Source organism: Alexandromys fortis, unplaced genomic scaffold (assembly GCF_014885135.2).
Source record: "Alexandromys fortis isolate MF-2015 unplaced genomic scaffold, M_Fortis_MF-2015_v1.1 scaffold_63, whole genome shotgun sequence".
Taxonomy (NCBI): domain Eukaryota; kingdom Metazoa; phylum Chordata; class Mammalia; order Rodentia; family Cricetidae; genus Alexandromys; species Alexandromys fortis.
In genome coordinates, this window is record NW_026067953.1 from 4,502,720 (window position 1) to 4,518,539 (window position 15,820).

At 38.7% G+C, this 15,820-nt stretch overlaps 1 protein-coding gene across 5 annotated transcripts in view; it reads left to right on the top strand.

Moving 5' to 3' along the window:
- The window catches only part of Zc3h14 (zinc finger CCCH-type containing 14), a 41,597-nt gene that overhangs the window by 9,949 nt on the left and 15,828 nt on the right, over window positions 1-15,820 (top strand). For all 5 annotated transcript variants that reach the window (XM_050151371.1, XM_050151372.1, XM_050151374.1 and 2 more), the window contains 6 exons: window positions 65-105; window positions 1,165-1,360; window positions 2,243-2,672; window positions 3,145-3,305; window positions 3,718-3,818; window positions 7,196-7,351. In XM_050151371.1, coding sequence (XP_050007328.1) covers window positions 65-105; window positions 1,165-1,360; window positions 2,243-2,672; window positions 3,145-3,305; window positions 3,718-3,818; window positions 7,196-7,351 — 1,085 coding nt within the window. The remainder of the gene's footprint in view (window positions 1-64; window positions 106-1,164; window positions 1,361-2,242; window positions 2,673-3,144; window positions 3,306-3,717; window positions 3,819-7,195; window positions 7,352-15,820) is intronic.

The window sequence follows — 15,820 nt, forward strand, 5'->3', positions numbered from 1 at the left end:
AATGTCAGATTTAGAGTGGCAATTAAAATTTTATTAAGGGAGGCTTTGTTTTTTCTCTTTTTAGGCTCCATGGTGTATTAGATAAACTTCGCTCTGTTACAACTGGTAAGATTTGTAAAATTGAGAGCCTTTTGAAATTTTTGCTTGTAGCATGTGATCCTTTCCTTTTTAAAGATATTTATGCTGCTCTTGGAAGAATATCAGTCAGTTTAAGAGGTGTGGTTCATCTGAATTGTAAGAACATTAAACTTAATGTGATTTGGCAATAATGGGCAAGACTGCATTATGTATCAAAAGGAAGTAATTATAAATGTGCCCAAACCTTAACCTTTAAGAGACCTCACTGCTTTATAATTGAAAGTTATCTAAAGGTCTAATATCTATAGTCATTTAATAAGTCAGATAAACTATTATGATGTATAGGGATGCTATTCAACAACTAAAAGTAATCTGGAATGAGATGAGAAAACACAAATATTATCCTAGTATTTAAAACATGTGGATCCTCTTGCAAAATAGTAATAACATAATAAATTATTATTAGTAGTATAGTAATGATAAATGTTACTTATTGTTGTGGCAGTTCTCCTTTAAGAACCCCATCTCCCATATTTTCAGCTGTCTTTTATCCCCTAGTGCTTAAAATCTCTTAATAAACACTAACTGCTTTTTAAACTACCACGTTTGAGGAACTAGAAATGTAGCGCAGTTGGTAGAGTACCTGCCTAGCACACATGAATCCCTGAGTTCAGTTTCTGGCACTGAAGAAAACAGCCATGGTAACAGGTGCCCAGAATTCCCAATACTCCGGAGGTAGGAGCAGGAGAATGGGAACTTCAAAGTCATTCTTGGTGGTATATCCAGTTACCTTGGACTTCATGAGACATGTTTTGTTTGAAAAAAGAAAACAGCTGGACGGTGGTCCTTTTGGGACCGAGTTAGGTAGATCTCTGAGTTTAAAGCCAGCCTGGTCTACAAAGTGAGTTCCAGTGCAGCTAGAGCATTTACACAGAGAAACCCTATCGTGAAAAACTAAAGAAAACAAAAAAATACTTTGAAGTTATTACTTTAAAAAATTCTTTTCTACGTTATTGCTTTTGAATTGGTGATGAGAGAAGGGAAAGATAAGAACAAGATTACCAAGGTCATGCATTTTCTTTCCAGAGCCCTCTAGTCTCAAGTCTTCAGACACCAGCATCTTTGATAGTAACGTGCCTTCAAACAAGAACAGCTTTAGTCGAGGAGATGAGAGACGGCACGAAGCTGCAGTCCCTCCCCTTGCTGTTTCTAGCTCTAGGCCTGAAAAAAGAGATTCCAGAGTTTCTACAAGTTCGCAGGAACAGAAATCCACTAATGCCAGGTAAAGTCCAGTGTCTGCTATGGTCACGTAGGCGTGTGAATGTGACACTTATGTTAGAGAGTTTGTCCATTAGTTCCTATTTCTGCAATTTTTGGAGTTAGTGAAATGATCACAGATTAGTTACTTTTCTTGTCATTTGTTGCTGTTACAAAATCTTGTATTTGGAACATCTTGTATTTGGCTCAGAGTTCAGAAGGCTCTCAGTTCCTCACAGCTGTGGAAGCAGGATAGATAGAGTTCATGGTAGCAAAAGCATATGAAAGAGATTCCTAATATAGGGGACGAGGAAGCAAAGAAACCTAAACCAGAACCTGGGTTGGATATTATCAGCAAAAGTCTGTTCTTAGACACTCATGACCTATGTTGACCAATTGGGCCCTGAGTCTTAAAAGGATCCATAGCCTTTAAAGTAGCGTAGTGAACTAGGGATCTAGTACTTAACACATGAGCATGTATGGGACATTCCAGATTTGTTATTTTGTTTTTATGTGCATAGATGTTCTGTCTGCATATATGTCAGCGATCCCTGTGCATGCCTGGTGCCTCTTGAGGCCAGAAGAAGGCATTGGATCCCCTTGCACTGGAATTACAGATGGTTATAAGCCAGTGTGGGTGCTGGGAATGGAACCCAGGTCCTCTGGAAGACCAGATAGTGCTCTGGCCATCTCCCCAGCCCCCTCCATGTTCAGACCATAACAAATCGTGAGCAAGTTTTTGAATAAACTAATGGTGACCAGAATATGATTTGAAAACAGTTTGAATATTAAAAATCCTTCCATATTTTTCTCATTAAATTTTTTTTTGAGTAAGCATTCTTTGAAGTTTTCAGAATAATAATGCTTTGGTTTTGTTGAAATGCTTTGCTTTATTTTGTCTTACTAGACATTCTTATGATGATGGAGCTTCAACCCGGCTAATGTCAACAGTGAAACCTCTAAGGGAGCCAGCACCCTCTGAATATGTGATTGATATCAAGCCAGAACCAGATGATCTCATTGATGAAGACCTTAATTTTGTGCAGGAGAATCCCTTATCTCAGAAAAAACCTACAGTGACACTTACATATGGTTCTTCTCGCCCTTCTATTGAAATTTATCGACCACCTGCAAGTAGAAATGCAGACACTAGCACTCATATAAACAGGCTGCAACTTCATCAGCAGCAAAACAGTACTCACGCTGCCAAGCAGCTGGATGTGCAGAGCAGCCAGGTGTACGAAGCAGGACGGTTATGTGAACCAGAAGTGCTGAGCAGCGTAGAGGACACTTACAGCCCCTTCTTCAGAAACAACTTGGATAAGATGAGTATTGAGGTTTGTATAGATTTTATATAGATTTTTGCTTAACCAGGCTAGAAACTGACAGTTGTTGATTCCAGATGTAACCTAAGCAACTAAACACATTGCATGTTTATTTTAAATAGTGTCTTTTCTTGGACTGGCTCTGTATAGGGATTTTTATGTCATGCACATGTGCCTTGTAATTTTAGCATTTTGAGTTAGTTTTACCCTTCTTTGTCTTTCTGATATCTATGCAGATAAGTCCATTTTAGACTTAAGCAACCAAAAAACTCAGTTTGAATAGTTTATCTAACAGTGCTGTGTGTAACCATTATAAAATAAATTGAAAGTTCTTTTGACTTAGCTATTCGAGGAGATATTTTCCTTTGTTTTACAAGAAACCCAGCCCTTTCAAGTCTTAAAGTCATCTTAAAATGAAAACAAATATTTTTGTGATAGAACTTTGTTTTCACTGCAAGATAAGCTTAAATGTATCTCATTATAGGATGAAAACTTTCGGAAGAGAAAGTTGCCTGTGGTAAGTTCAGTTGTAAAAGTAAAAAGATTCAGTCATGATGGAGAAGAGGAGGAGGAAGATGAGGATTATGGCTCCCGGATAGGAAGTTTGTCCAGCAGTGTGTCGGTGCCAGCAAAGCCTGAGAGGAGGTACCTGGGTATAGCTGTAAATTAATCTTCAACTACTTGATGGGCTGCAGAGTTTTTTGTGGCTTGGGCAGTGTTGGGGAAGAAACCTGGGGACTGCATGCTAATACTAGCTAGATAGGTGCCCTGGCACTAAATGTCTTAGAGTTTTTGGGTTTTGAGAGAGACAACTATTAATGAAAAATGACTTGCTTAAAATTGGAGAGAATTGCAAAGACTAGAAACTAATGAGGGAGAAAATGTTAATATGGCATCATTTTTTAAAAAGCTATAGGGTTCCAATCTAATTGACATGTTCTAGAAACTATACTGTGTTTAAAACAGAAGCTATATAGTAACAGCATAATAGAAGGTTAGCATGTAAATAATTGAAATTTAAAACTTACAAAAATACCTTTTCTTAAAACTCTTTTAGACCTTCTCTTCCACCTTCCAAACAAGCTAACAAGAACCTAATTTTGAAGGCTATCTCTGAAGCTCAAGAGTCTGTCACAAAAACAACTAACTATTCTGCAGGTAATTTCAATGTGTCTGTTTTTACCAGTAAGAGATTGCTTCCTTAGACTGAGCTTGCTTGTCTTGATGTTTAAAGTAAAATGGCTTTTGCCAGATACAAAGGCCAGAAGGAAAATCTTCCAGAAAATGGCTTTAGAGGTTTCAGCAGTTGGGGAGGCTGTCAGAGGAGTTCTTTCTTGGAGCTCTGTTTTCATATGCATAAACTAGACAATACCCACGAATTATACAGGGAATTTTGAGAAAGTTCATGGCTTTCTTATTAACATTTAGCTCGTATTATGTATGTGCTTTTGTAGAAAAGAACAAAATTGGACAATAAGTTGCTGAAACTAGAGAAATGTTTTGTTTACTCTTGCCATGCAGCAGATTGAACTCATATGCTTGGAAAGCCCTGTTCCACTGAACCACACTCCCAGACCCAAACAAGAAATTTCTTTAAAACTACTATATAAATAGACCAGTCTCTTTTCCCTTGATGGGACCTTGTAATAGAATGTAAAACAGAGAATTGTTAGTTTTTACCCTAATTATAACAGAAGCACTAAAATCATTTGGGGTCACATACTTGGTGTCAAGTGTTTAGAACAAAACTTTCTTACAGAAGACTCATTCTAAAATGCAAGGCAGTCAGTATTATTTTGTGCTTCTGCTGCATTCTGGACTTGTTCATCTGCTGAAGCTAGTGGAGAATTTTGTGATAGAAATTGCCAACTCTGAAATACAAGTTTTTATGTGAATTTGGTGGACCTTCTTAGAGCTTTTTTGTACTTGCCCTTTGTCACCCATGACCTTTTTTGGAAGCGAAGTAAATGATTCTTGGTACTCACCTTCTGCTTCTCCTCATCCCTCATTTAGACTTGAGCATACAGCATTACATAGATTTGGGGTGGTCAGGAGAAGACGAGCGTGAGCTCCAACAGTCTGCCTTCACTTTCTGCTGGGAGAGCGGTGACAATTGCTTAGAACAAGGATTTAGAGAATTCCCGTGACCTTGACATTCCTTGCTTTGTATACTTTTTTTTTTCACATTTTTGAGTATTTTGCTAGAGTCCATAAAAATGCATTGGATCCCCTAGAGGTAGAGTTACTGATGGTTGTGAGCCACCATTTGGGTCCTAGGAATCCAACTCTAGTCCTTTGAAAGAGCAGCTGTCTGAGCCGGGCGGTGGTGGCGCACGCCTTTAATCCCAGCACTCAGGAGGCAGAGGCAGGTGAATCTCTCTGACTTCGAGGCCAGCCTGGTCTACAAGACCTAGTTCTAAGACAGGCACCAAATCTACAGAGAAACCTTGTCTAAAAAAACCAAAAGAAAGGAAAAAAAAGAGAGAGAGAGCATCTGTACAGAAATTAATATGCCTTCCTACTGAGGAATCGTGCCAGATACTCAGGCGTGAATAGAGGAGGTCTGTATTCTTTCTGGCTAATGCACAAAATGGGACCAGCTTTAAACAGAACATTTTACTAGCTTTATAGCTATGCCTTAGGCTTATGTATTCTGTGTGTGCTGTCGTCCTTAAATCTCATCAGTTCCCGCCTCTAAGTCACACTTTGAACAATTTAGATAGGCTACATACAAGTCTGGCCATTTGGACAAATGGGAAATTTACACAGCAAAAGTATTGTCGCAGTTACTTAAGTATATCAGTGTTTTGTGTCTGTGTCCCATTCTCCCATAGTAGGTTATTGAGTGTCATTCTGCCCCATGGCAGAATTAAACCTTTCCTGGAAAGAACCAGGGCTTGATGGCAGTCTGCAACTTATTGGGGAATGCTACTCAGTTCCCAGTGCTTGCCTTTCGAGACCTGTTCTTTGAAATGGGGGTGAGCCTAAGGGCAGGTTGTAAATTAAGGTGATTTCCTTTTGTTTTTGGAAGTAGAGGTATCTGGAAGCATATTAGTGAACAAATCTTTTGGGGAGAAGTTTTTTTGTTTGTTTTGTTTCATTTGAAACAGATTCCTATTATGTAGCTCGGACTGTCCTAGAACTCATTATGTAGAGCAGGCTGACTTGGAACCCAGCAGAGATCTGCCTGTCTCTGCCTCCCAAGTTCTGGGATTAGAGCTATGTGCCACAACACAAGGATCTTAGTGAACAAATTGTTCACTAAAACAATAATAGAAACATTTCTTGGCAAACCTAAATTTTAATTATGTTACAAGTATAAAATTGTCCTTTCCACAGCTTCTAACAAGTCTAATCAGTGTACTAAGTTTTGAGTTATATTGGTGGTACCTCTCCTTGAGCTTCTTTGTGCAGCTTACTACCCAAGCAAGTTTAATAGATCCTGTATAGCATAAATTTATTACTAACAGTTTCTTCTAGATCACAGCCAGTGCTCTTAACAACTGTCTCTCCAACTATTTCACAAGTAGACTATTAGGCTATAGAGATGATTTGGCACTGGCTGTTCTTCCAGAGGATCTGGGTTTAATCGTTGCTCAGAACCATCCATAACTCTCCTGACCTCCACACAGGCTCCAGGCCTGCACGTAGGTACACATACATACATATCGGCAGGACACATAATTCTAAAAAGGAAATTTAGAAAGTAGTTGGAGATTCCCACATTTTAAGAAATAACATTAAGCCTGATTGTGCATGCCTGTAATCCTAGAACATGGGAAATAGAGGCAAGAGGTTAAGATCATTTTCAATTTAGTGAATTTGAGACCAGCCTGATAGCTCAGCAGTTAAGAGCACTGCCTGCTCTTCCAAAGGTCCTGAGTTCAATTGCAGCAACCACATGGTGGCTCACAGCCATCTGTAATAAGATCTGGTGCCCTCTTGAGGAAGAGGCCTGATTGTCCTCATCAACTTACAATATGAAACCCACTATAGACAAGTTCAACAGAACCGCCATATACGGGCTGCCCATGCATTGCCAGGGCATAAATTTCATTTTCATTTCATTTTCTGCTCCATAGTGAGACCTTGTCACAAAAGAACTTTTAAAAAATAGCATTGAAACATTCTTTACTTATTTACGTTATAGTTTGAAATCACTGTAAGACCCTGTCACTGCATTTGATTTAAAATGACTACATACGTGATAAATTGTATTGTGACATACAGTTTTTGTTTTTGGGTTTTTGAAGCAGGCCTTCACTATGTAGTAGTTCAGTCTGGTCCAGAACTCATTGTAGATCCATTGCCTCAACCTCTTTAGTGCTGAGACTCAAGCTTTAGATGCTGTTTACATAGAAGCAAGGCAAATAACTTGAATGTCTTTCTTGGGAATATTATAAGAAAAACTAGTTTCTTTGTTCTGAACTCCATAACTAATCTGAACCCAACGATAGCATTCCAGTGTTGTTAACTGTGACGTTCTGAAGTAGTAACCATGATTATATGTTTGTTTCTTTTGTTTTTATGTGAAGTTCCACAGAAACAGACACTTCCAGTTGCTCCCAGAACTCGAACTTCTCAAGAAGAATTCCTAGCAGAAATGGTCCAGGGGCAAAGCAGGGCCCCCAGAACAAGTCCTCCTGTTAAAGAGGAGGAAGCAAAAGGAGATGGTACAGAAAAAATTCAAGGTAAGAGGTAACCATTTTATTTACACTTTATCCTTGGGATACTAAATATTTTCAAATAAGTTTTTATGGAATATTAGTTACATTATGAAGAAAGTGACAAATTGTGTACACAAAGAATGAGATCTTGTAGAGAACTCAATTCTTTTCAGACACTTTAAAGTTTTTATAATGAAAAACTGAATGTTTTCAAAAGTAAGAGAGATTGTTGGTGAACTGTCTTAACTGTATCCCCAGCCTTAATCATTAAAGATTTTTCTCAGGATTAGAATAGTCCTACTTACAGATCCATTAATATGTGTTTGTCTAATGAATGTGTAGGCGTCTGGAAGTGCACGCTTGTAAAGGTCCATTAGAGCCTGTGGGGCCGGTTTTCTCCTTCCACCATGTGGGTTTTGCGGTTCCAGCTTTAGTTACCTGGTTTGTCACAAAGTGCCTTCACCTGCTAAACCATCTCTCTAGCCTTTCTTTATCTGTCTGCTGTCCCTACTCCTATTCCTCTACCTTAAAATCTCAAGTTTCCTTGAAACTTCCTCCTAGCATCCTGTCGCAGTGTCTTTTTCTATTTGTCTTGGTGGCGCTGGTTTGGCTTCGATGCCTGACGCCTTGGAAACAGTAGCTTTCACTAATTGTTGTACTTCTTTGTTCGTTTTTATTCCTACTGCCTCCTTTTCCTTTCACCTTCTTTCCACCCAGGCTTCTACATACCAAAGTGCAGCTCTATCGTGTGACTTGGCATGTCTCCCCACTCTGTCCCATCTTTATTGCCCAGTACTGACGCCATTATTGGATCTTCCACAGCTGTGTTAATGGGCCTTTGGGTGTGCTTGCTTCTCTGCTACTTTCATACCTGTTCTTTCCATTTAAAAAAGAAGAGACTGAAGTGTGTTTCTTTTATCACTTTTTCTATTAAGGTCATATGTAAAGGGGCATTGGTATCTTCAGTGTCTTTACTGAACATTTTCTTAAATATATTTTTAGAGATGCATACACTGTATTTTTTATTGTATTTAATCTACATTCTTTCCCCAATGTCTCCCATATTCCACTCCCAACTTTGTCTTTTTGTTTGTTGTTTTGTTTTGTTTTAAATAGCCCACTGGTTCTAATTTGTGCTGCCTGTATACTAATAGGTGGCAGATTATCTACTGAAAGTTAGTCAACCTATGTACCAGGGGTCATACCCTTAAAAGAAAAGTGACTCCCTCAGGAACCATTGTCTTCTCAGTAGCTCTTCAGCTAGGAGTCAGGGCTTGTGAACCACTCCTTGTTTCTGTCAGGAATGGTTATTGGATTAATCTTGTGCAGGCAGCTGGAGCAGCGCTGTGACTTCATGGGTATAGTTATGCTGACATGTCCAGAACACAATTTTGTTCTGTCTGTCTTTAAAATATGTACTTATTACCTCTGCAATTATTACTCTATCAGCTGCTGTCTATGACTTGCCTAGATTATTGGGATAATGGCCTTCCAAATCTGTGCCTTCTTTCTCATTCTCTTTAAATTTTTTTTAAGACTTTTTTTTTTTTTAAATATTTATTTATTTATTAGGTATACGATATTCTGTCTGTCAGGCCAGAAGAGGGCACCAGGCCCCATTACAGATGGTTGTGAGCCACCATGTGGTTGCTGGGAATTGAACTCAGGACCTTTGGTAGAGCAGGCAATGCTCTTAACCTCTGAGCCATCTCTCCAGCCCCCTCTCTTTAAATTTTTAACATTAAAATTACATTATTTCTTCCTTATTCTTTTAAACAGAAATCACTGCTCCTCTACTGAAAACCCCCTGGTGGTCCTTTTTTCACTCCAGTTTTCCACCAGCGCCTTCCTTGGCCTTATCGGCTACCTCTCTGTCACTCCCCTCTGATACCCCGTTTCCCATGTATCTCTGTCTCTTTTCTAGTTCCACATCTTCATACTTGCCCCCCACCATACCATCAAAAATCCCTTTCCTCCAGCAGGTATATGAAAATTATGTCATTGTTCTGTTTTGAAGTCTACACTCCTCAGGAAGTTCATTTGAGACCTTGTGTTATGTCTGTAGCCAGTATTTGCCCATCTTTTTTCTACTCTCAGGGGTTGTTGAAACCTTGTCTGTTATGATCCTGTCCCTCACTCTCTTCTTTAAATCAATGATCATATTTTTTAACTGTACAATATCGGTGGTCATTTTAGAGTATATATACTTATATATCTTAATGTATACATTGTGATGTTGAGCATAGTAATCTAAAAGTGATAGTATTACTATTAGTATTAAGTATTATTAATTTAGTTGAAGCTTTAATATTTTCTTTGGTATCTCAGTGAATAATGTGCATACGGTGCTACATTTAGAGATGTGTTCGTGTTTAAGTGCTTTGCTTTGTCTTTATGGACTCTCCAGAAGAAATAACTGTAAATGAACCTGCAAATACTTTGAAATATGTGATGGGTTCTATTCCAATAAACCCATGCTTCTAGTTTTTCTTGATTTTTTTTTTTCTTTGAGATGGGGTCTCGCTGTTTAACTCTTGATGTCCTAGAACTCACTATATAGACCAGGCTGGCCTCAAACTCTCAGAGATCCCACTTGTCTTTGCTTCACTAGTGCTGGAGTTAAATTAAGGGTGTACATCACTGTGCCCAGCTAAACCCATGTCTTTTGAAAATATTTGTCATAAATTCCTTGTAGACTGCCAGGTGGTCCAACACTCAGGAGGCAGAGGCAGGTGGGTCTCTGTGAGTTCAAGGCCAGCCTGATGTACAGAGTGAGTTCCAGGACAGACTCCAGAGCTACACAGAGAAACCCTGTCTCAGGGGAAAGGAAAAAAAAAAAGTTCGCCTAGATGGCAGGCTTGGTGATGCATGCTTGTAATACCAGATACTTGAGAGGCTAAAGTAGGAGGCATGCAAATTAGTGCTTCCCTGGGCAACTTAAGACTGTCTCAGAATGAAAAGTGAAAATGCTGAGGTTACGTCTCAGTGGTGGGGTGTCTGCATGAGGCTTTAGGATCAGTCAGCCCCACGTATGTAGCTTTCTTTTAACCTGTTTAGATAACTTAGTGTTACTCAATTTTGATTGGACAAAATTATCTGATACAGGGTTTCTATTCAGTGTAACAGAGTAGTAACTGTAAGTACACAGCATTAACTGCCTACACTTGTGATCAGACACCATCATAAAACACATGGCTTAATGCCTCAGCTGCCCAACATTATAAGAGATTATCTTATACTTAACAGTAGGCTAAGAATAGGCAAATAGTCATAGTGCAGTGTATTCTGAGTGTGTATTACTTTCACACCATGTAAAGTTGAGAAAATGGAAGTCATTAACAATCATAAGGTGGGTGCCTGTGTACTTGATATGTCCTACTGGACAGGAAGCACTGGAAGATTGTTACTAAAGAGGAGTGTTGTGTTCTGAGGAAGGAAACTCACACCCACTTTTCTCAACTGCCCTTCTTGAAGGTAAGCATTGAAAAGTTTTGTATTATGTGGTATTATAGGCAGTTTCACATCTATGAACATTTGATGAGTGGTATTCTGTGTGTGCTTATGCACGTACATGCATACATACATTGAACAGTATACTGCATGGAGTTCTATAACTGTTTGCTCCATTTAACAGGTCATAGAGACAAGTACAGGAACATAGTAATTGCAAAGTTTTGGGGTGCTAAATCCAAGCCTTGCCCTTTACTAGCTGATAAAAACCTTTCTTTGCCCTAATTTCCTAATCTGTGAATAGGTATAACAATAATCTTACCTGCTTCACCATTATTTTAAAGAATGTGTTAAAATATTCAGGTTTCTCTGTTAATGAACCTTTTTATGGGAATCTTTGGAAGAGTTTTTTCAGTTTTGTATGTAAAGCTGGCATAGGTACCACAAGCAATTCAAGGGTCATCTGCTAGGCTATTGAGTACCTTGTTATCTGTGTGACCTCTGTTAGGCCACTCTCTTGATGTTGTCTTCCTGGTAGCTTGCTGCTGCCCTGGCTAATGAGCTGGTTTGCAGATAGTTCTTAATGAGGATATGCTGTTCTTAACATTGATCTGGATGTATCTGTCAGCTAGGTGATCTTAAATGCTATTAGAATTCAAAGCCTTACAAGTTTTGTACACTGTCTTTTATTTGAATTAAAATTTAAAGAGTTATATTAATTTATAGGTAAATAATGATATTTATATAACGATTGTTTTATATGTTTGCTTTAACAGTTAGCTGTCTTTTGAGACAAGGATTCTTTTAATGTAGTCCTGGTTGTCCTGGAACTCTGTAGACCAGGCCGACCTTAAACTCAGAGCTCCACTTGCATCTGCCTCCTGAGTGTTTGCGTTTAAAGGTGTGCACTGCCATCACCCACTCTTTTTTTTTTTCTATAATTATGATCTGTAGCTATTTGACTAGCAAACCAAAGACTATAATTTTAGGGGCGTTTCTCTCTCTCCCTCCCTCCCTCCCTCCCTCCCTCCCTCCCTCCCTCCCTTCCCCTCCCTCTTTCTTTCTTAATCGTTTCAAAACCAATTTGTGCTGCCCCAAACATTCTTAGATTTGTGGTCTTCTAATGAAGCCTTACTGGGGACTATACTCTTAAAGAAAACTGACTCTGCCTTTCCCTTGCCAGAGGTAGGATTTTGTTCCTCCCTCTCCATGCTGGAATTTGGTCTGGTTTGGGCTCAGTATCTCAACCACTGTAGCAATGTAATTGGTTACTCCCATGTTGTTTGCATCCGTAGGCATGTCTTGCCAGGCATTGGTTATTGTTGTAGTTTCCAGAGTTTATATATTAAATTGATTACTTTTCTCCTTTGGTGCATGGTATGAAACTAGCCAGGAAGAATAAAACTTGAGTTGTGAACCAACTTGATTTGATCATGTCCTGTGACTCAAGAATGTGGTATTTTCAGCTATAGGGTCTTACCATCAAGTTCTGGGCAGTAGCTAAGAGCATTGAAAATAACCTGTAATGTTACTGGCCAGTAACTCCAAAAGAAGTAACTCATTCCTGGCACCAAGTTTTTTAGTCTCTGGTGTTGAGTAGGAGCATTGCTTTGTTAACGAGGTGACTTCATTTTAACTCTGAGCTAGCAAACATGGTGATAGAGATTTCCAGGTGTCTTTTTTTGAAAGGTCTTTATTGTCATTTATCTCTCCCATACTTCTCTACCTTGCCATCTGCTCCTTTATCCCACGTTAATCCTTCCTGTTCTGTTATTTCACTTTAATCCTTTATAGTAGTCCATTCTATCTCTTCTTCCTCCTTCAAAGTTCCTCTCCATGGCTCCTTAGTAATTTCCTGACCTCTATGAAACACACATATCTGAAGATTCAAAGTTAATGTCTACAAATGGAAGAAAATGTAGTATTTGACTTTTTAGGACTGGGATACCTCATAAGGATTGTTTCCAGCTTTAAAAGATTTTCCATGTAAATGATTTGGAAAACTTAATTGCCAGTAAGGTAGCTGGTATAATTTATTTAAAAATGCTGCAAAGAGAAGATATGCAATGTAACAGGACTCACGTAGGCGGTTTATTGGAAGAGGAGGCAGGCAGGGAGGCAGAGACCAGTCCTTGGGGACAAGAGTGACAGAAGGGAGAGAGAGAGATGGGAGATGGACAAGGCCTTTAAAAGGTAACATAGTGAATGTGCACAGGAGATGCTCTCAGTAGCTGCAGCTGATTGATGATGTATACCATCGGGACCCCAAGGGCAAGCCAGTACAGATGCCTGAATATTTACAATAGCAACTGTCCAAGTCAATAATTTCAACTTGGTCTCCATGGAAACTCCCTACTTTCTTTCTTTCTTTCTTTTTTTTTTTTTTTTTTTTGTAAAAATTAGCCACTTGAATGCTAAAATTCATCTGGAAATAGAATCTAGAGGAATCAAAACTATTGAAAGTAATACTGGAGAAAATGCATAATGAGCCTGACTGATGAAGTTATAAATACACTGAGGGGCAGTACCAGAGTCCAGGTAGCCATGCGTTCCTCATCAGTTGATGGGTTGTTTTGTTTTGTTTTTAAACAAGTGCAATAAAACAATTCAGTGAAGAAAGAATAGTGTTTAGGGAGCTGGAGAGATGGCTCAGCGATTAAGAGTATTGCTTGCTCTTCGAAAGGTCCTGAGTTCAATTTCCAGCAACTACATGGTGGCTCACAACCATCTGTAATGAGGTCTAGTACCCTCTTCTGGCCCACAGTTGTACATGCAGACAGAATATTGTATACATAATAAATAAATAAATAAAGAATATTGCTTGGGAGTTGGAGAGATGGCTCAGTGGTTAAGAGCATTGCCTGCTCTTCCAAAGGCTCTGAGTTCAATTCCCAGCAACCACATGGTGACTCACAACCACCTGTAAAGAAGTCTGGCGCCCTCTTCTGGCCTTCAGGCATACACACAGACAGAATATTGTATACATAATAAATAAATTAAAAAAAAAGAATATTGTTTAACAAGTATTACTGGGTCATCTGCGTGTCTGAATGAAAAATGAAAATGTTGGGGATCTTCCCAAATATGTAAGAAACAGCTCAAAATGAATCAGAAGACCTGCATTGTCGAGATAATTATAAGATTTTTTTTAAAAAAATACATTTATTTATTTTACTTATATAAATGCTCTATCTGCATGTCTGACTTTATGCCAAAAGAGAGCATCAGATCCCACTATAGGTGGTTGTGAACCGCCATGTGGTTGCTGGGAATTGAACTCAGGACCTCTAGAAGAGCAGTCAGTGCTCTTAACCTCTGAGCCATCTCTCCAACGCCAGTTATAAGACTCATAAGGAAAAAAGTAAGTATAAATACATGTCCTTGAATTAGGGAGTGGTTCCTAAGAATACCAAAGCACAAGATGCAAAAGAAGAAATAAATTAGGCCACAAAATAAAAACCTGTTTCAGAGGAAATTGTCCAAAAATGTACCCATAAAATGGGAGAAAATATTTGAGAAGCTTATATCTTATCCAAAGCAACAGAGATTATTTTTCTGTTTTAAAAGTAACACCATTTTGATTGTTTGAAGTGGTGCTGAGGAATGAGTCAGGGTCCTCTGTCCTAGGCAGGCTCCACTACTGAGCTGTGCCACCACTGTCCCTCAGTTTCCAACGGTGCACAGTTGAAGTGTGTTACTGGGTCAGTTTTAAGAGATTGGTCTGTGATTGTGAGTCTAGTTGCCTGCCCTGTAGAGAATGCCAGGGTAGTGCTATCATCTATTGCTATCAGAGGAAACAGAATTTTACATCAAGCAACTGAACATAATCCAAAGCTCCATACTTGCTTAGTTTATGGAGTAGCTCTTCAGGGTTCCTAACACATGAAGTAAATAATAGAAAGTTCTTTGAGTGTCATGTGTCTCTCCTCAGCCAATCAGAATTCAGGATTATTTTGTATGTAATAATAGAGTTTATTTGCAGAGGAGCTGCTAAGTAGGACACAAGTGTTGGTGCCAGTGCTCTTAATTGTCAAAGGGAATATTGGTCTGGTGTGCTCAACTTTTCACAGTATGAATTCTTGCTCTAGAATTATATCACCTTGTTTTTTTATTTATAGGTTTTAAAGTAGTTGCTAGCACTTTTAAAGGTGACATTGGTGATTACTTTTACTTTTGATGAAATAATTTAATGGCCTGTGAAAATGCCAAGAATTTTATGAAAATGTCATCAAGGTTTCCATCACCGTCTTTACCAGTTTTCCTCTCACCAGAACCAGCTGACTTATGTTCTCTGACAAGTGATTCTTGTTCACTAAGTGAGCTGGACAATATTTCCCACCTTTTGAGGAAAATAGCAACTGATATCAATGAAATTAAAGGAATGAAAGCAGCTATTTTGACAGTGGAAGCAAATCTTTTTGATTTGAACGTTAGAGTGTCCCAGAACGAAGCAAAAATTTCATCTTTAGCGTTTAAAATGAATGATTATTCAGCATCAACATCTGAATGCAACAGAGAGTTGGAAGATTTTCGAGAGAGAATAGAATTTGAATCACAGTCAAAGGCTACTGATGTAAAAATAATTGGCTTCCTAACAAATACTGAGAAAGGTAAATTTTATGTCTTAGTTGCTGATCCTTAGACGTTTCCACACTATAACTAGCTCTGGTATAGAGGCAGCAGCGCATAGAAAAATAAGTTGGAGTTTTCATTAGTTGGAACTCTGTATAATAACTTGGCAGTCTACAATGTATGAAACTTCAGCAATGCCTTTTTGTTGCTGTTTGAAGGTGCTGAGGACTGAATATAGCTCTTTGTACATGCCCAGCTAGGCAAGGACTCAGTGGCTTATAACCTCCTTAAAATTGTTTTTGGGAGTCAGCTGTTTTAATACCAGAACTCAGAAGGTAAACTTAGGTAGATGTCTTGAGTCCAAGGTTAACCTCCATGTAACAAATTCTAGGTTAGCCAGGCCTTACATAGTAAGACACTGTCTCCCAAAAGGGAGGGGGGGTTGTTTAGGGTAAGATTTTGGCTAAGTTA